At 39.4% G+C, this 18,111-nt stretch overlaps 1 protein-coding gene across 2 annotated transcripts in view; it reads left to right on the forward strand.

Moving 5' to 3' along the window:
• The window catches only part of Mctp1 (multiple C2 and transmembrane domain containing 1), a 333,870-nt gene that overhangs the window by 309,442 nt on the left and 6,317 nt on the right, over window positions 1–18,111 (forward strand). For both annotated transcript variants that reach the window (XM_028760130.1, XM_028760129.1), the window contains one exon: window positions 16,174–16,283. In XM_028760130.1, the coding sequence (XP_028615963.1) occupies window positions 16,174–16,283 (110 nt within the window). The remainder of the gene's footprint in view (window positions 1–16,173; window positions 16,284–18,111) is intronic.

The raw sequence follows: 18,111 nt of genomic DNA on the forward strand, positions 1-18,111 counted from the left end.
CTGATGACTTGGTCAAGGAAGAAATAAAGAAAAAAATTAAAGACTTTTTAGAATTTAATTAAAATGAAGGCTCTTAACACCAAAACTTATAGGACACAATGAAAGCAGTACTAAGAAGAAAACTCATACCTCTAAGTACCTACAAAAAGAAACTGGAGAGAGCATACACTAGCAACTAGACAGCACACCTGAAAGCTCTAGAACAAAAAGAAGCAAATACAGGCAAGAGGAATAGATGGCAGGAAATAATCAAGCTCAGGGCTGAAATCAACCAAGTAGAAACAAAAAGAACTATACAAAGTATCAAAAAAAAAAAAAACAGGAACTGGTTTTTTCTTGTTGAGAAAATCAAGATAGATAAACCCTTAGCTAGACTAACCAGAGGGCACAGAGACAGTATTCAAATTAATAAAATCAGAACTGAAAAGAGAAACATAACAACAGAAACTGAGAAAAATTTTAAAAATCACCAGATCCTACTACAAAAGCCTATACTCAACAAACCTGGAAAATCTGGATGAAATGGACAGTTTCTAGACAGATACCAAGTACCAAAGTTAAATCAGGAGCAGATAAACCATCTAAATAGTCCCATAACCCCTACAGAAATAGCAGTAGTCATTAAAATTCTCCCCACCAAAAAAAGCCCAGGACCAGATGGATTTAGTGCAGAATTCTATCAGACCTTCAAGGAAAATCTAATACCAATTCTCTTCAAACTATTCCACAAAATAGAAACAGAAAGAACACCACCCAATTTGTTCTATGAAGCCACAATTACACTCATACCTAAACCACACAAAGGCACAACAAAGCAAGAGAACTTCAGGGTCTCTTTCTAAACCTGGATGGAGCTAGGCTGATGGCCAACAAACTCCACCTCACCAGCACCAGAGGTGTGTTTACAGGCACATTGTGTAACCACTCCCAGGCTTTTCTGTGGCTGCTAGGATCTAACTCAGGCTCTCAAGGAACCAGTGCTCTTACCCACCAAGCCAGCTCTTGAGCCCTATATTTAATTTTGTAGTAGTTTCTTTGATGTCTCTTTAAATTAGTAATAATATTACTGACTAATAGTTACAAAATACTTTGGTTGTATTCCAGATGTTTGAGGTAAATACTTCAAACAAATTATACAATTTTATTTTAAAATAATAATCACAAATTATGTCCCATTGTTATTTTATTTTTAGAGATGAAGTCAGTAATTTTGTGTAGATCCTATAGCTAAGGTAATATTGGAGGCAGCATTAGAACAAAACTTGGAAACACCCCATTATTTAGAATTTAGTCATCTTTTAATAAGCTTATGACAAGATACATTGTTTCCTTCTTGGCTCAATGGAACTTCTACACACATTTGAAAAGGAAACAAATCATGCTGAAAGAAGTTTTGTTCCCTGTATAAACATGCCTTTATAACTTTTCAGTAGGTCAGATATAAGATTTCATCCACTTTCACAATGCTGGAAGGCGCTAATCAATGTGCTGGGGAAGATACCAGAGCCCTGAGAGTTAACAGTAGTAACAGGCCTGGCAAGACATGCCTATCGGTGCAATAGTCTCATGAATATTATGGAGCAAAGTACCACTTTCTGATTGAATTTTTAATCTGCTTCACAAGAGCTCATGAACTCATGTCTAGCACTGTTAATGGGGATAGGTCAAAGGGCCTGGGGAGTAACCTGCTGCCATTATTCTGCTAAACAGATGCAGTACTTAATTGCTCTGTAAGTGTTTGTCATTATACACATGACTGGTGCATCTCTGCACCCTCCTCAGAGAAGCTTCTTTTTTGCAGTTTAACACAGACTCTGCAACCTATAGACAGACAATAAGAGGCTAGAGAGTGCTCATCTCCAAATGGGAGGTCTGTACCACCCTTTCCTGCTCTCAAGGCTCCCGGGTCACTGCAGATCAATGGTACAAACATCCTCAGAGCCAGTGGTAGTGGATGACTGGAAAGTGGATTCTGGACAGGGCACCTCCACTCACATGTGCTTACAGTGACTGTGATTGCATGCCTAAGGTCAAGCCAACCAGAATCTCTGCATGAATGAGAGAAGGACTCATGAAGCAACATCTTTAGTTGAGGCAGCTGGTGTCTTCTCAAAAGGGAAGTGTCAGTTTTCTCCAGGAATGTGGCCCTGAGACACTACTAGACCACATCCTGGAAGTGGGAAGTAGAGTCAGTGGGTTTTAAAAGAAAGTGGCACAATACACAGAGCTGCATGGGGAAAGTGATGCAGAAGTAGGACACGAGTTGTGGGAAAGAAAATATAGGTATATTTGATTGAAACATATTATTTGCATTATGAAAGGTTCAATCAATTAAAAAACATAGAAAAAAACTCTAGCCCACATTTGCTATTTAGATTCAGAGACAATCTGTTGTCTTCCCTGAAGTGTTAGAAAGAACAAGAAAGTTTCCACCTAATCTCAGAGTCTCTGAGTTTCAAATGACTGAGTGACAAAGGTCAATAGCCTTAGCAATCTTAGCACTCTTACTATTTAAGAGAATTCACTGTTCCCTAACATTGGGGCGGGGGTCTTAGAGATTGAACCTAGGGCCTCAGGCATTATAAGTAAGTGCTTTTCTAATGAGTTGTATCTCCCAGCCTTCCCTATCTTATCTTTAAAATGTCAATGTGCAAGCTAGAGGCTGTTTAAAATTCTTATCTCTCTCCCTCCCTCTCTCCCTTCCCTTCCTCTCCTCTCCCTTCCTTCTCCCTCCCCCCCATCTCTCTCTCTCTCTCTCTCTCTCTCTCTCTCTCTCTCTCTCTCTCTCTCTCTCTCTGTCTCTCTCCCTCCCCCTCCCTTGCTTTCAAAGGAGGTTTGAGGAAGGCAGTCCCTGTGTTTTGGAATTCTCAAGTTTTCCTCAATCTGTTCATTTGGCCTGTATAGAAAGCCCCATGGGGTACACAGATTCTGATTTCAGCACTTAGGGGTAAAAGTAGCCTTTGATACTTCTTTCCCACTTGGTTATTTGGTGCCTGTCAAAGTTGGCCTGGATACAGACTCTTTCTGTTCATTCCAAGTCTTGAAGGCAGTACTTGTGCTAAAGGCCCATGCCACCTGAAATGGAGTTCTCTAGAGGAAGGTGTGCATTCTGCCTGCTGCACGGAGAAGAAATTGAAGGCTTTGACATTGTATGTAGTCCTGAAAATTTTTTGAGTGCCTGTGAGGCTGTGAAAAGTGATTTTCTTAAATCATCAGGGTTAGGGCTATTTACAAGTTTTTCCTCAGGGTCTCTGTGACAAGGACCCAAGCTCTGAGACGTTTGGCTTTAGGTATTCATCCTATGTACTTTCTGTAAGTTTTATCTTCATTTATTTAAATACTTTAAGTGCAGAGCTTTATAAATATTTTTAACTGGGTGGGTTGTGAAAATGGAAGAAAGATGCCTTAGATCAGATGTAGTTCATTGGCAGAGCACTTGCTTAAAATGTCTTTGGCTTACTTTTCTTTATCTTCCATAGTAAGTATCTGTCCTAAGCTGTTGTTGATTCCTCTGACACAAAATATCCTTATGCTTTCCAGTACAATTTGAAATAGTCCTGTTGTCAGTTTGCATGAGATATTAAAGATTATTGTAAAGCAACAAGAATTCAAACAAGATCACTTGGGCTACACAATATGAAGTGGACTCATAGATATCAGGTGGTGCTCTAAGGTTCATGATGGAAGCCAGGAGGGAAATAAAGAAAAAGAAAGGGAAGAGGAGGTTAATTTGTAGTGCCTGAGTGTGACACAGCAGGAGGGGATGCCTTATCGGAACACGGGGAGGCACCGCCCAGGTACCAGCCGTACAAAGTTCATGTGGGGTGTGAGACGGAGAGTGAGAAGGAAGTGGGACAGAGAACAACAGAAAGAGAAAGAAGGAAAGAGGCCGGCTGGGTGCAGAGAGAAGGGGGAGAGAAGATGAGGGAGGGACTAGAGAAAGAGACCAGAGAGAGGAGAGAGAGGAGGAGAGAGGGAGAGAGGGAGGGAGGGAGGGAAGAAGAGAGAGGGGGAAGGAGGGAGGGAAGGAGGAAAGGAGGGACAGGAGAGAGGGAGAGAAAGGAAAAGAGAGAGGGAAAGAGAGAGAAAGGGAACGGGAGAGAGAGAAAGGAAAAGAGGGAGAGAGGGAGGGAGAGAGGGAAAAAGGAAGAGAGAGAGAGAGAGAGAGAGAGAGAGAGAGAGAGAGAGAGAGAGAGAGAGAGAGAGGCCAAACAGTCCTTTTATAGCAAGCCAGGCTTGTACCTGACTGTTGGGTAACTGTTGGGCAGAAAAAAATAAAATGCTAACAAATAGAACAAAAAGCAAGGAAAGAGGTGAAACAAGAAAGGAGGAGAGTTTGGAGAACAAGCCCCAGGAGACTGGAAACTGTGGTCAGATGAGAAGGAAAGTATTAACTATATAATAAAGTAAAGACAAAGCCAAACAGAAGACAAAGCGTCTTTCAAGTTAGAATGGGGAGAAACAAACTTCTCAATGTAGCATTGCAAAGAATCATTTTTAAAAACTGTTTAGTGACATAATTTTACTGGTTGGGAAAACTAAGTGAATATTGATTTTTTCCCAATTTTATTTTATTTTTTTCACCTTACATTCTGATTACAGTTCCTTCCTCTCTCCTTTCCTCCCAGTCCCACCCTTACAAATTCTTCTCCCCATTGCCCTCTCCTCTTTTCCTTAGAGAAGGGGGAGCCTCCCCTTGGGTAACACCCTACTCTGGGGCATCTAGTCCCAGCAGGACTAGGCACATCCTCTCCCACTGAGGCCTAACCATACAGTCCAGGTAGCGGGGAGGGGATCCAATGACAGGGAACAGAGCCTGAGACAGTCCCCATTCTACTTATTACACAACCCACTTGAAGGACTACATTTGCTACAAATATGTAGAGGGCCTGTGTCCAGCCCCTGTATGCTCTCTGATTGCTGGCCCAATCTCTGTGTGCTTCCATGGCCCCAGGTTAGGTGGCTCAGTAGGTCTTGTCTTCTCGTGTCTTCTTGAGCCCGCCCTCCAGCTCCATCTTTATTACTGCACATCTCATAGGCAAGACAAATTGTGGGTTGAAGGTTTTGTGGGTGGATTGATGTCCCCCTCCCTCCTCTGGAAGTCCAACTTGACAGTAAGAGGTGGCCACTTCAGTCTCTATATCCCACTCCGGTAGGAATCTCAGCTAGGGTTCTCTCCACAGATTCCCTGTTTCCCCCTCCCAGTCTCAGACCCCAGCTGGTCCCAGAGATGCCCCCCATCAATTTTCATTCTCAGTCCTAGCCTTCTTCCACCCCACCCCTCCCCACACCTGATCGCCATCCCTGTTTCCCTCTTCATCCCCTGTCCTATCCAGTTCCCTCTTTCCAGCAACCTCCGATGACTAGTTTCTCCTTCTGTTTGAGATTCATATGTCTTCTTTTGGAGCCTCCTTATTGTAGTTTCTTTGTGTCTGTGTATTGTAGCATGGTTATCCTGTGCTTTATGGGTAATGTCCACTTACAAGTGAGCATGTATCATATGTGTCTTTCTGGTTCTGGCTTACCTCACTCAGGATGATATTCCGAAGTTCCCCATCCTACAAAATTCATGATGTCTTTGTTTTTAATTCCATTGTATAGATAAACAACATTTTCTTTTTCCATTCTTCAATTAATCTACATTGTTTCCAGTTTCTCACTATTATGAATAAAGCTGCTATGAACATAGTTGAACAAGTATCCCTGTTGTATAGTGAGGCATCTATACCCAGAAGTGGTATAGCTGGATCTTGAGGTAAAACTATTCTAAGTTTTCTGAGAAACTGCCAAATTGATTTCCAGTGTGGTTGTACAAATTTGTAATTCAGGAGCAATGGAGGAGTGTTCCCTTGTTCTACATCCTCACCAGAATGTGTTGTCACTTGAGTTCTTGATCTTAGCTGTCCTGATTCGTGAAAAATGGAATCTCAGGATTGTTTTGATTTGCATTTCCATGATGACTAAGGACTTTGAACATGTCTCTAAGTGTTTCTCAGCCATTTGAGATTCTTCTGTTCAGGAGTCTCTGTTTAGCTATGTATCCTATTTTTTAATTGGGTTATTTGGTTGGTTGGTGTCTAACAACTTGAATTCTTTATATATTTTGGATTTTAGCCCTCTGTCAAATTTAGAAGATCTTTTCCCAATCTGTAGGCTGAAGTTTTGTCCTATTGACAGTGTCCTTTGCCTTACAGAAGCTTTTCAGTTTCATGAGGTCCCATTTATCAATTGTTGATCTTAGAGCCTGAGTCACTGGTGTTCTGTTCAGGAAGTTTTCTCCTCTACCAATACATTAAAGGCTATTCCCCACTTTCTCTCCTATTAGATTTAATATATCTGGTTTTATATTGAGGTCTTTGATCCACTTGGACTTGGATTTATACAGGGTGATAAATACGGATCTATTTGCATTCTCCAACATGTAGACACCCAAGTAGAGCAGCACCATTTGTGCTCTTTCTTTTCCATCGTACAGTTTTAACTTCTTTGTCAAAAATCAAGTGTCCAGGGGTGTGTGTGTTTATTTCTGGGTCTTCAATTTGAAAGCTCATTTTCTGACATGGCATCTGCAGGCAAACGATAAATTACCTGGAAAATTATATATATATATATATATATATATATATATATATATATATATGTATAAAAATAAAGAAATACAGAAATACCCCTGCAGCCAGAAACTTGCTATAACAATTCAATTTTTTAAACATGTAAAAAAGAAACAAAAATAATTTGAATTAAAATTTTAATTCATAGTACTACTAACACTAGTATTTATAGATGGTTTATTTCTAGCAGGATTGTTCTAGAATCTTCATATGGAGTATCATATTTAATTAGTTCTCCATAAGCCCCTGGAATATAGATTTTTTTTGGCAACTGATATATTTGGGGGGCTTTGAAAAAATGCTTATTGAACACACTTTAAGGGGTAGTGGCCTGAGCAAGAATCACAGGAATACCCATCTGCTGTTTATTTTTAAGGAGAAAAAAATACTGTCATGTAAAGTCATCTCCAGTCACCCTCCTAACCTTAAATATGCCTCAGAACACCTCAGTGTCTCAATAGAGAGATCTTGGCTTTAAGACAAATAGAAAGAAAAGACCCAGGCACAAGCAAACCTGGTAATATTGCTGCAGTAGGAGCTGAGGAAGACACTTAACTAAGATTCGGTCGCCAAGAGACTTTGAGTTGCCAAGCTGTTCTCTGTGAACATTTCAGCATTCTAGATTTTGGGCTGAAATACGGTTTTCTATATCTAAAAATGAAGGAAATGTTGGCAGGAAAAATCTGATACCTTCTTTGTGTGTCCTTAACCAATCTTTATATCTTATCCAATATAGTTTCCATAGGTTAGAGGTACAGTACTGAAAGGTATCTTACTGAATTAACTGTGGAAAGTGAGGGACCAAACTGCCCTTAGCATAGAGCATGGATCATACAAAACATAAAGCACATTCCAAATGCCCAGACCCATGCTTGTCTAAAGAGTTTTATGAAAAACTAGTTATGTCTTGGCAAATGTGAGCCTTTTCAATGTCTTTTTGCCACAGTGATATAGCAAAACTTGAAAGGAGAAGAAAAAGTTGATTATAGCCTGCTTTTTGAGAAGGTATTCTAATCTGCATACTTTCCACAAAGAACAGTGTGACCATATGCCCTGGTGTGGGGCAGAGTTCTACCTTAGGTTTGCTACCCAGCATAATATTCCTTTCTCTCTTCCTCCTCCTTAGTCTCATCTCAATTTCCCTCTTTGCTATATATTTTTGTTCTATTAACATTCTTTTTCCTTCCCTTTTTCTTTCTTTCCCCCCTGGCTTCCATTATAAAGCTTACATCACTGCCTGATATCTATCTATAAGTCCATTTCATATTGCAAAGCTCAAGTGGTGTTCTTGTCTGAGTTGTTGCTTTTACAATAATCTTTAACATCATGTTCAAATGCACAACAGTGTTATTTCTAATTGTGCTGTAAAGCATAAGGCTACTTTGCATCAAAGGAATAAACAACAGCAAAAAACAGATATTTATTCTGGAAGGGTGAAAAAAAATAAATCAATGTCTCTTCCAGTTCAAGACAGACACTTTCTCATGTCTAGAATGCAAAGTACAATCAATGTTGTAACAGTATATTAGAACTATTTTACATCTACTGTAATGAGGATAGCATGGGTGGACGTTCACCAGATTTATATTCTATGATGTCAGTAAGGTTGACAATGACCATGTGGGCAGATCCCTAAATTCATTAAGGACTAAGGCAAATTGTAGTTCATTATGAGGAGTGAGACCCAGCATTCACACCTGTGATGCCCATCTCTTTGGCTTCCTGTCCTCATCCAGAACGAGGCTTGCCAAGTTTATGAGTATGATTTGCCACATATTTAAGTGCTACTGTTGAATCTTTGGTTAGCCTTCCAGTTAAATACTCAAAGCTAAGAAGTAGCTACTTTTTTGAAAGAATCTCATGAATTTTCTGAGAGAATCAAGATTCAAGTTTTACAGTCATTGATATTTTATGGGTCTGATAGACAAACATTAAAATTTATATAGAATCAGACATAGTTAATGCAACTTAAATCACGTTCTCAGATTTATAGGTATAATTGTTTTTTCTTATTGTTTTAATTTAATTTTATTTATTTTGTATCCTGACTGTAGTTTTCTCTCCTTCCTCTCCTCCTAGTCTCTCCCCCATCCCTCCTCATCCACTCCTCCTACATTTCTCTTCATAAAAGTGTCACCTCCATGGATGTCAATCAACAAAGGCCTATCAAGTTGTAGTGAGAAGAGGCACCTTCTCTTCTATTAAGACTAGAAAAGGCAACCCAGTAAGAGGAAAGGATGTGAAAGACAGGAACAGAGTCAAAGACAGCTCTTGCTCTCACTCTTAGGACTGCCACAAGAAAACCAAGCTATACAATTGTAGCATGTGTGTGAAGGCCCAGACCCATGGATGCTCCCTGGTTGGCAGTTCAGTCTCTGTGAACCCCTATAGGCCCTGATTAGCTAATTTTGTATGTTTTCTTCTATTGTCTTTGACATCTCTGCTCCTACAATCCTTTCTTCCACTCTTGTCAGGATTCCCCAAGCTCTGCCTAATGTTTCCATCAGTTGCTGGGTGAAGCCTCTCTGATGAGAATGGGGCTAGGCACCAATCAATGAGTATAGTAGAATATCATTGAGAATCACTTCATTGACTTTTTTTTTCCATTTGTGTTTTGTTCTTTCATGTGTCTCTGGGCTATACAATTTCTGGCTCCTGGCCCTTTGGGAAGTGTTGGAGTGGGCTTCCTCTCATCGCATAGGTCTCAAGCTGGACCATTGATTAGCCACTTCTGCAATTTCTGTACTACCTTTACCCTAGCACATCATCAAGGCAGAAAAAAATGTAGATCAAAGGTTTTGACTGGTTGTGGCTGTGTTGGTATCCCAATCCCTCCACAGGAGATGGCCAGTTCAGACTCCATATCCATTGCTAGGAGTCTTAGCTAGGATCACCTGTTTTGATTTCTGGGTGTTTCCATTGCCTTAGCTTGCTCCAGAGATGCCCCACCATTCCAGTTGTCTCTCCCAGTACTCCCTCCCTCCATACCCCTCACACCTGATACCTCCTGTTCGAATCTCCACCCTAATCCAGTTCCCTCTCCCCGCCTTTCCATGATATCTATTCTCTTTCCTCTTTTCAGTGAGATTTTTATGTTCCCTCTTTGAGCCTTCCTTGTTACTTAGCTTCTTTGGGTCTGTGGATTGTAGCATGATTATCCTTTAATTTACAGATAATATCCACTTATAAGTGAGTACATACAATGTTTATCTTTCTGAATTTGGGTTACCTGCATCAGAATGGTCTTTTATAAATCCATCCATTTGCTAGAAAATTTCATGATGTCATTGCTTTTTAATAGCTGAGTAATGATGTTTGAATATATCATATTTTCTTTACCTCATCTTCTTGAGGGCCATCTAGGTTGTTTCCAGTTTCTGACTTTTACAGATAAAGCTGCTATAAACACAGTTGAGCAAATGTCCTTGTGGTGTGATGGAGCATCCTTTGGACGTATGCTCAAGAGTGGTATAGCTGGGATATATAGTGGGTATAGCTTGAGATAGATTTATATCTAATTTTCTGAGAAATTGCCATGTTGATTTCCAAAATGTCTGTACAAGTTTTCACTCCCACCAGCAATAGAGGAGTTTTTTCCTTGCTGCACATCCTCACCAGCATGAGCTGTCACTTGTGTCTTTGATCCTAGCCATGTTGACAGGTATAAGATGGAATCTCAGAGTTGTTTTGATTTGAATTTCTTTGATAGATAAGGATGTTGAAAATGTCTTCAAGTGCTTCTCAGCCATTTGAGATTCCTCTGTTGAGAATTTTCTGTTTACGTCTGTACCTCAATTTTTAATTGGACATTTTGGTTTGTTGATGTCTAGTTTCTTGAGGATTTTTAAAAAATATATTTTGGATATCAGCCCCCTGCCAGATATGGAGGTGGCAAAAGCCATATTTTATAGGCTGCCATTCCGTATTTTTGATGGTGTCCTTTGTCTTACAGAGCTTTTCAGTTTCATGGGGTCCCATTTATTAACTGTTGATCTTAGTACTTACATAAGTAATTGGTGTTCTCTTCAAGAAGTTGTCTCCTGTGCCAATACATTCAAGACTATTCCCCACTTTCTCTTCTTTTATTTTTCCTTTTTTTTATTGGATACTTTATTTACATTTCAGATGTAATTCCCTTTCCCCATTCCCTCCCCCACCCAGGAACCTCCTATCACATCCCCCCTTCTCATGCTTCTGTGAGGATGTGCCCCCACCCACCTGCCCACTCCCACCTCCCCACCCTCAAATTCCCCCACACTGGGGCATCCAGACTTCACTGGACCAAGGACCTCCTCTCCCACCTTTGCCCGACAGTGCCATCCTCCCCTACATAGCTGGGGCCATGGGTCCCTCCCTATGTGCTCTGAGGCTGCTGGTTTAGACCCTGGGAGCTCTGGCTGGTTGGTATTGTTGCTCTCCCCATGGAGTCACAAACCCTTTTGTGGCCCCACTTTCTTTTCTATCAGGTTCAGTGATTACTACGGGTAACATTTTTTTACAGGTTGGAAAGAAATATTAATCATTCTTTAAACCAATGTCACTACTGAGCCTTTGGATGATTAACTACTCTGTGGTATTTCTTTCATCTAAACTGGCATATAAAAGAAAGCAAAAATGACAATAAAAGAAATGTACCAATTTATTCCCTACTAATAAACTATTGAACATTAGGGGAAACGCATGAAATATTGGAATGCAACATAGAGCAATTCCATTACCCATTGCAGTTTTGGGTCATATACTGTATATAAAGAATAATTACTTCATTGGCTCGAGACCACAGTGAAGGAATGTAGAACCTGATGAAAGAGATTTTGTGATAAAGATTTTACCACAATGTATTTGCTTCCAAAAACTTTACCAACCTAAGGCAAGTCCATTTTATTTTGTCTTTTGATGGCAGGGCATGGGAGTGGCAATGGGCTCAAAGTGCTAGGAAAAGAAAGTAAATTGTGTGAGCCGATTTTAAAGAATCTTATCTAAAAATTATCACCACCATTTATTATTTATTTATTAACATCACCATTTTAATTTTTAGAAAATCTATTTACAATTGCCTTTTTCATGGCCTAAATGACACATGGTGTAGTTGTGGATTCTGTTTTGCAGCATGTTAATCATGTTAATCCTGGTGATTCCTAACACACCTTTACTTCCTACCCTTGAATGAAACTTCTGTGTTTCACTTTCTTCTTGAATAATTTAGCTGTATGATAAGCCCAAGGCTGGGTTCTATGAGTAAAAATTTCCTTTCTGCCTCTGACTTCTCCTACTGAGCTTTGGAGAAGAATTGAAATCTTCCTCTTAGGATAAAAAAGCCATAAAATATATTGTGGAGAGAAGACACTGAAGTTGGCCTGTGAGAGCCCAGCACAAGCCCTGTCAGTTCTCTGAGAGCCTCAATTTTTAATGAACAGTGGGGAAAATATACTATAGGATGGTTTTGAGCATTGACCTGGGTGCATGAGAACATTGTATAGCATTCACTGAACACACATCTGTATCTTTTCTTCAAAATGACGTAAAGCTTATTAAAATACAAAATATAGAAAAGCCAAATTAAAATTATGCCTTAACTTACTTCTTTCTTTCTCTCTTTCTTCTTTCTTTCTTCTTTCTTTCTTTCTTTCTTTCTTTCTTTCTTTCTTTCTTTCTTTTTTTCTTACCTTCTTTCTCCAATGTTGGGCAGGAATTTGTTTCATTGAAAGAATTAGGATTTATATATCATATTAGTTTTTCCACTTATTTGAAATAGATCATATGCATTTCATTATTAAAAATTAAATGTTTTCTGATTTCCAGAATAGTCCTATCTCATGTGCTAATTATTTTTTTGTTAAACTTATAACAAAGCTGCAATGGAAATATTTATAGGAGGTTATTGGGTGTGCATATTGGGAATATTACCTCATAACTTGAAAAATCTGTTGCTATTTTTTACCTAGCAGGCCTTTAAAACCTCTTTCTGGTAATGCTGTAGCTCAAAGGCCAGAGATTCACATGTGCTTAGCATACACTATAGCACTGGCTGTATCCCAGCCTGAAAAATTTAAATTTATGGTGACTTTTGGTAGAATTTTTAATTTTATGAAATCACTGCTATCAAATTTTTTCTCTGGGGATTATTTTAGATGCATGCTTTTAGAAAACTCTTTCCTATCAATGTAAGTAAATATCTATATTGTCTTTTCATAACTTATGTATAGTCTCAACTTTTAACTTACTTGTTGAGAATATTTAGCAATATTTGAGGTAGACATTGATGTAGACTTATTATCTAATAGAGTTGAGAGCTTATTTAACATAGGGGTAAACAATTTTCTCTAAATACTATTGGCAACTATCTTGCTCATTCACAAGTTCCTTCTATATGATGAAACCCTATCCCACTTTTTTGAGATAGGATCTCATGTAGCCCAGGCTGGCCTTGAACTCTTGGTCATCCTGCCTCCATTTCCTGATTACTGGGATTACAGGCATGCACCCAGCATGATGTATACAACATTCTCTCAATATCTTTGTCTTATTTTAATTAAATATTTGACCTATAAATGCTTTCCCATTATTTTCCCCTTTCATAAAAAAGTCTTGAATACAGTTACATATTTACCTTTCAAGCAAATTTTAGAAACAGCTTATCAAATTCTCTCCATTTCTGTCTACTCCAAACATAAGGGTTTGGTTGAGCTTGCACTAAATCTGTACATTCAACCCCTTCCAATAGTCTACATTATAATACAGACATGTTACTGTTTTCATAATTTCTTGAAGTTATATCAAAGTACTTTGTTGTTAGCATGAGAGAACAGCACATAGCCTTGCACAGGAGGAACCTTGTACTCAGTGGACTCTTTGCTACACTAACACTCCACTTTAACTTGTTTATTTCTCTTTCTTTTGTGCTGGAGATTGTAGCCAGAGATGTGTGTATGGTAAACATGTAGTCTACCACTGACACATACCCCACTCCTGCAGAGTTTTGGTTTTGTGTGTGTTTGCTACATACAGAATAAATAATTTATTAATTAGAACAGTTTGCCACATGACGTAAAAGAATTTATACGGTACTTTGAAGAAAACACTATGAGTCAGGCCAACTTTGCAGCTTTGAGAAGAACTGGAAAGACCCACTGCTTATTAACTTTATCTAACATGTACAGTTACATAAGATTGCATAGTGAAATTCATATTTTGTTTTGTTAAATCAAGAGGGAGAAGTATAATAAATTGATGCATCTCAGTGTGTCAGGGCCAGTTAAAGGATGACTTTTGAATAAATGGAGAATGCTGGGAATCTAATTATTTCCCATATTATGTGGCTTTGAGTATTCCTCTTCTACCTCTTTTGACAATCTTTTTGGCATAAGGTGACTAATGTAGAAGATTTCTTTTATTGAAATTATATTTAAAATAAGAACTCTTACTGGTATCTACAATTATGATCAGATATAAGTTGGTCTGCATGGCCTTGGTCCCAGAGTACTGTGAAGTCTTTGGAAGAATCCTTTGCACCTGCGATCCACTTGTTCTTGGTTTCTAGGTGGCAGAATGGCAGAACATCAGCCTTGGCCAAGTATTCACAGTTCAGTGTTTGGACTCTTCTTCTAAAATGAAAGTCAGTATGTAAATGTGCAGCCTGACATTATTATCCTAGTTTCCTGGCTGCTTTCAGCAAGCACTAACTGCCACATGAGGTCTCAAGTGTTCTGGCATAGTACACAAGTGTTCAAAAGAAGTTAAAGTAATGAAATTGGATCTATATTTCCATAGACATTCAAGTTGGCATGGAGAAATGGAGTCATGGAATCAGGGTTGGATGGTCTCCACCAAACAACCTAGGCAAGTGTCTGTGATGGTAGGCTACTAAGCTAAATTCCATCGTGAAAGGCCACCACTATTTCTTCCTCTGGGTCTAAAATTATAAAACTATGCATATTTCCCTAGATTCACACCATTTACAGGACGTGTTATGCTTAATCTCCTTCCACCCATCCCCTGGTATACAAGCATTGCTTGATTACAAAATTCAAGTTGAAGTATGTACAAAAAAGGATGTGTTAGAACTTTGTCTACCAGTATAAATGAGTGTAGACTATCTGAACATTATTTTGAAGATTGGTTTGTATCTGATCTAGGAGTGTCTACTTAATACATCTCAGTACTAGTCATTTTTTTAATCAGTTGTTACTGTTCCTAGGTATTCTTGTTTGTGCCCAGTAGTTTATGCCATTGGAGTATTTGTTCAGTCAAATCTGGAGATATAGTTCACTGGTAGGGTTCTTCAGAACACCGTTGGTTCAATAGAAAATAGAAAACAAAATATCCAAGATATTTGATATATATCTCTATATATCAAATATATAGAGACCCAGCTAAGGTGTCTAAGTGGTGGTGTCAAGAAACTGGGTTTGAGCTGGGCTGGAGTTCAATTACTAGAGTGCTTACCCAGAATGCACTGACATTCCCAGGCTGGCCTGCTTCCCCACCTGTAATGGCATGACCTCCGGAAATCAAAACCAGTGGATACTGATAGAGGGAGTGAGGCAAGAAACAACCTAGTCGGGGATGGGGGTGACTTCAGGTGGCCAGTGAGCACCAAAGAGAGCAGACTCTCAGAAGACAGCCTGCAATGACACAGCTTACTTAATTGGAAGAACAAAGGCTATTTCTTTAAACCTTTGCGGAGTCGGTAGGGAATCTTCAGGGAGTGTGTACATCATCAACCAGGGCCAGGGTACTGAGCTTGCCTCGTATGCATAGGGAGGAATTTCAGATATTGCTGGACATAACCTTTTAAGAAGAAAGCCGCCCTAGCTGTCAGGCTCTATGACCTCCTTCGAGTGTCACAGGCTGCAGGGGCTAGCATATGCAGGCCTGGCGTGGCGTGGGACTGGGGAGTTAAGGGAGTGGAGGGGGGAGTGATCCTACTCCTCCTGATCTCAGGATGATATTTCTGGGGTTTGGACATGTGTTGACTCTACTCTTCCTCTGGACGGTTCCCCTGTCCCATGGCTCCCTGGCGTCATAATGCACAAACCCTGCGTTTGATCTCGAGCTCTATAGAAAACTTTGTGGTTTGATAGCACATGCCTGTTGTCCTACCACTTAGCATAGTAGCATAGAACCAAGGGTTTAAAGCCGTGCTCAGCTACACAGTAAGCTCCACGGAACCTGGACTACATAAGACCAGGTTTCAAAGAGAGGGGAGGTTGGTGAAGAGGAGAGAGGCTGAGTTTGCTAAGTGAGTCTTGAGTCAGGTTTAACAATTCTTCCTTTTCTACCGGCACCCCACTCAAGGCTCTACTTCCATGTCTCTCTCCATCAGGGTGAGAGCAATAGAACTCAACTTTCTGGACGTGCAGCCATATGCTACATTGTTCCTCATGTCATCCCCTCCCCCAGCCCCCTAAACTTTCAGGAGCTCCAAATATCCATTTGTGTAAACATAGAGATGAAGTTTACTTAACCTTAACAATGTAAGAGAAGGTCAGTCCAAAGAGTAAAGCAAGAACCAGTATATTACCTTTTACTCATTCAGAATTTCTTTTTTATTCCATTGTAGGATGGTGAAAAAAAAGGATTTATAAATAAAATCTATGCGATCCAGGAAGTCTGTGTCAGTGTCCAGAACATCCTAGATGAAGTGGCTTCCCTTGGTGAAAGGATAAAGAAGTAAGTGGTGATGGCATGGGAAGCCTGGTCTTTTATGAGAGTATCTCTTTGACTCTCAGAATGACAGGCCACATCTGTCAGGCACAAGTCACTCTTGCATGGTCTATTGTTAAGGTTTGCTGTAATTTATTTTGTTTCCTGAGTCCTTGGTTTTATGATAGTTCAGTCAATTTCTTGCCTGAAATTTGGAACATATTTATTGGAAAGAAATCATGCTTGCAGCTTTGAAGAAATGACACTGTCCTAATTTTAGCATGCTTTTTTATATTAACTTTTTTCTTAAAAAGAATATGAAGTCATGATAGAAAAATAATCTGACCTAATAGATCTGTACTGTAGAGGTTTAATTATATTTTTACCAAGTTTAATATCATCAAGAAGTAATCCACATTTCATCACTTTGGAAAAAAATCATAGAAATTTTGAATTTTAGAAAAAATCTTTTAAATTAAAAGTATTTTTAATTTATTTATTGTGTCATGCTTTTGTGTATGTATGTGCCTAAGGAGGGCCCAGGGAGTGATGAATCCCCTCGTACTGGAGTTGCAGTTGGTAGTGATCCATCATGTGGGTGCTGAGAATGGAAACTGGGTCCTCAGCCACAACAAATGCTCTTTATCACTGAGCCAATGATTCAGCCACATTTATGTTTCGTTTTGTAGGTTGGCTTTGTTTTGTGTGTGTATGTGTTGTATTTGTTTTCACTGTTGAGACAAATTCTCACTGTATAGCTCTCTGGCTGGCTTGGGAGTCAGAGAAATGTCTGTCTCTGTCCCCAAAGTACTGGGATGAAAGGCACACACTACCACACCCATCATGTGATGAAGAAATGAGTTTCATTGAGATGTACAACTGAGGAACGCCATACACATATAGACACACAGACACACACAGACACACACACAGACACACAGACACACAGACACAGACAGACAGACAGACAGACAGACACACACACACACACACACACAAAGAGAAGAGAAGAAAAAAAGAAAAGAAACTAGATTTTTGTTTTTATGTTTTAGTCAGGATCTCACTGTATAGCTCTGGCTTTCCTGGAACCATGTAAATCAGGCTAGTGTTGAACTCACAGAGATCCACTTCCCTCTGTTTCCCCAATGCTAAGATTAAAGGTGTATGTTACTATGCCCAGCTGGCATTTATATTCCTAATCTTACATGATTTATTTTAGATAATTTTTTTACTAATATATTTTGTTTGTTTCCGTTTGAGAGAGTGTCTCCTATATCTTATGTGTCTCATGAGTATCAGACTGGCCTTGACCTTACTATGTAGCCGAGGATGACCTAGGACTCCTGATTCTCCAGCCTTTATCTCAAGAAAGAATGAGTTTGAGTTTATTGTGAAATATATATTGAGAGCCTGTGTCAACAAAAACAAATTTTTAAAAAGCCTGACTCCAAGGACAACCAGGTAGACTCAAAGATTGGGGCTCCTATTAAAAAGTAATTTTCGGAACTAGTTGATCCAGAGAGACGACAAAAGTATGCTGGACTCGTGGGCATGTGCCACCATGGGATCAGGAGTACGCGCCACCATGCTTGACTCCGAACACACCTCCTGAAGGAAATACTTCCTTTTAAAAAATACAGTAGTGAATTGACAGAAACTGTTAGCTCAGATGCACTGTGGTCTCATACAAGTCATCTATTTGATGACTGGCCTATAAACATTTCAATAGCTGTTTAAGAAAGGCAGATCTTATCAGTACAAGTCTGTACTTTCTGAGTTTCATATCTTTTCTTTATTATTCATGACTAATAGTATTCTGCAGACCTATCCTTGGACACAGAATTTAAAAGAAGTA

This window comes from Grammomys surdaster, unplaced genomic scaffold, assembly GCF_004785775.1.
Source record: "Grammomys surdaster isolate TR1022 unplaced genomic scaffold, NIH_TR_1.0 126391, whole genome shotgun sequence".
Taxonomy (NCBI): Eukaryota; Metazoa; Chordata; class Mammalia; order Rodentia; family Muridae; genus Grammomys; species Grammomys surdaster.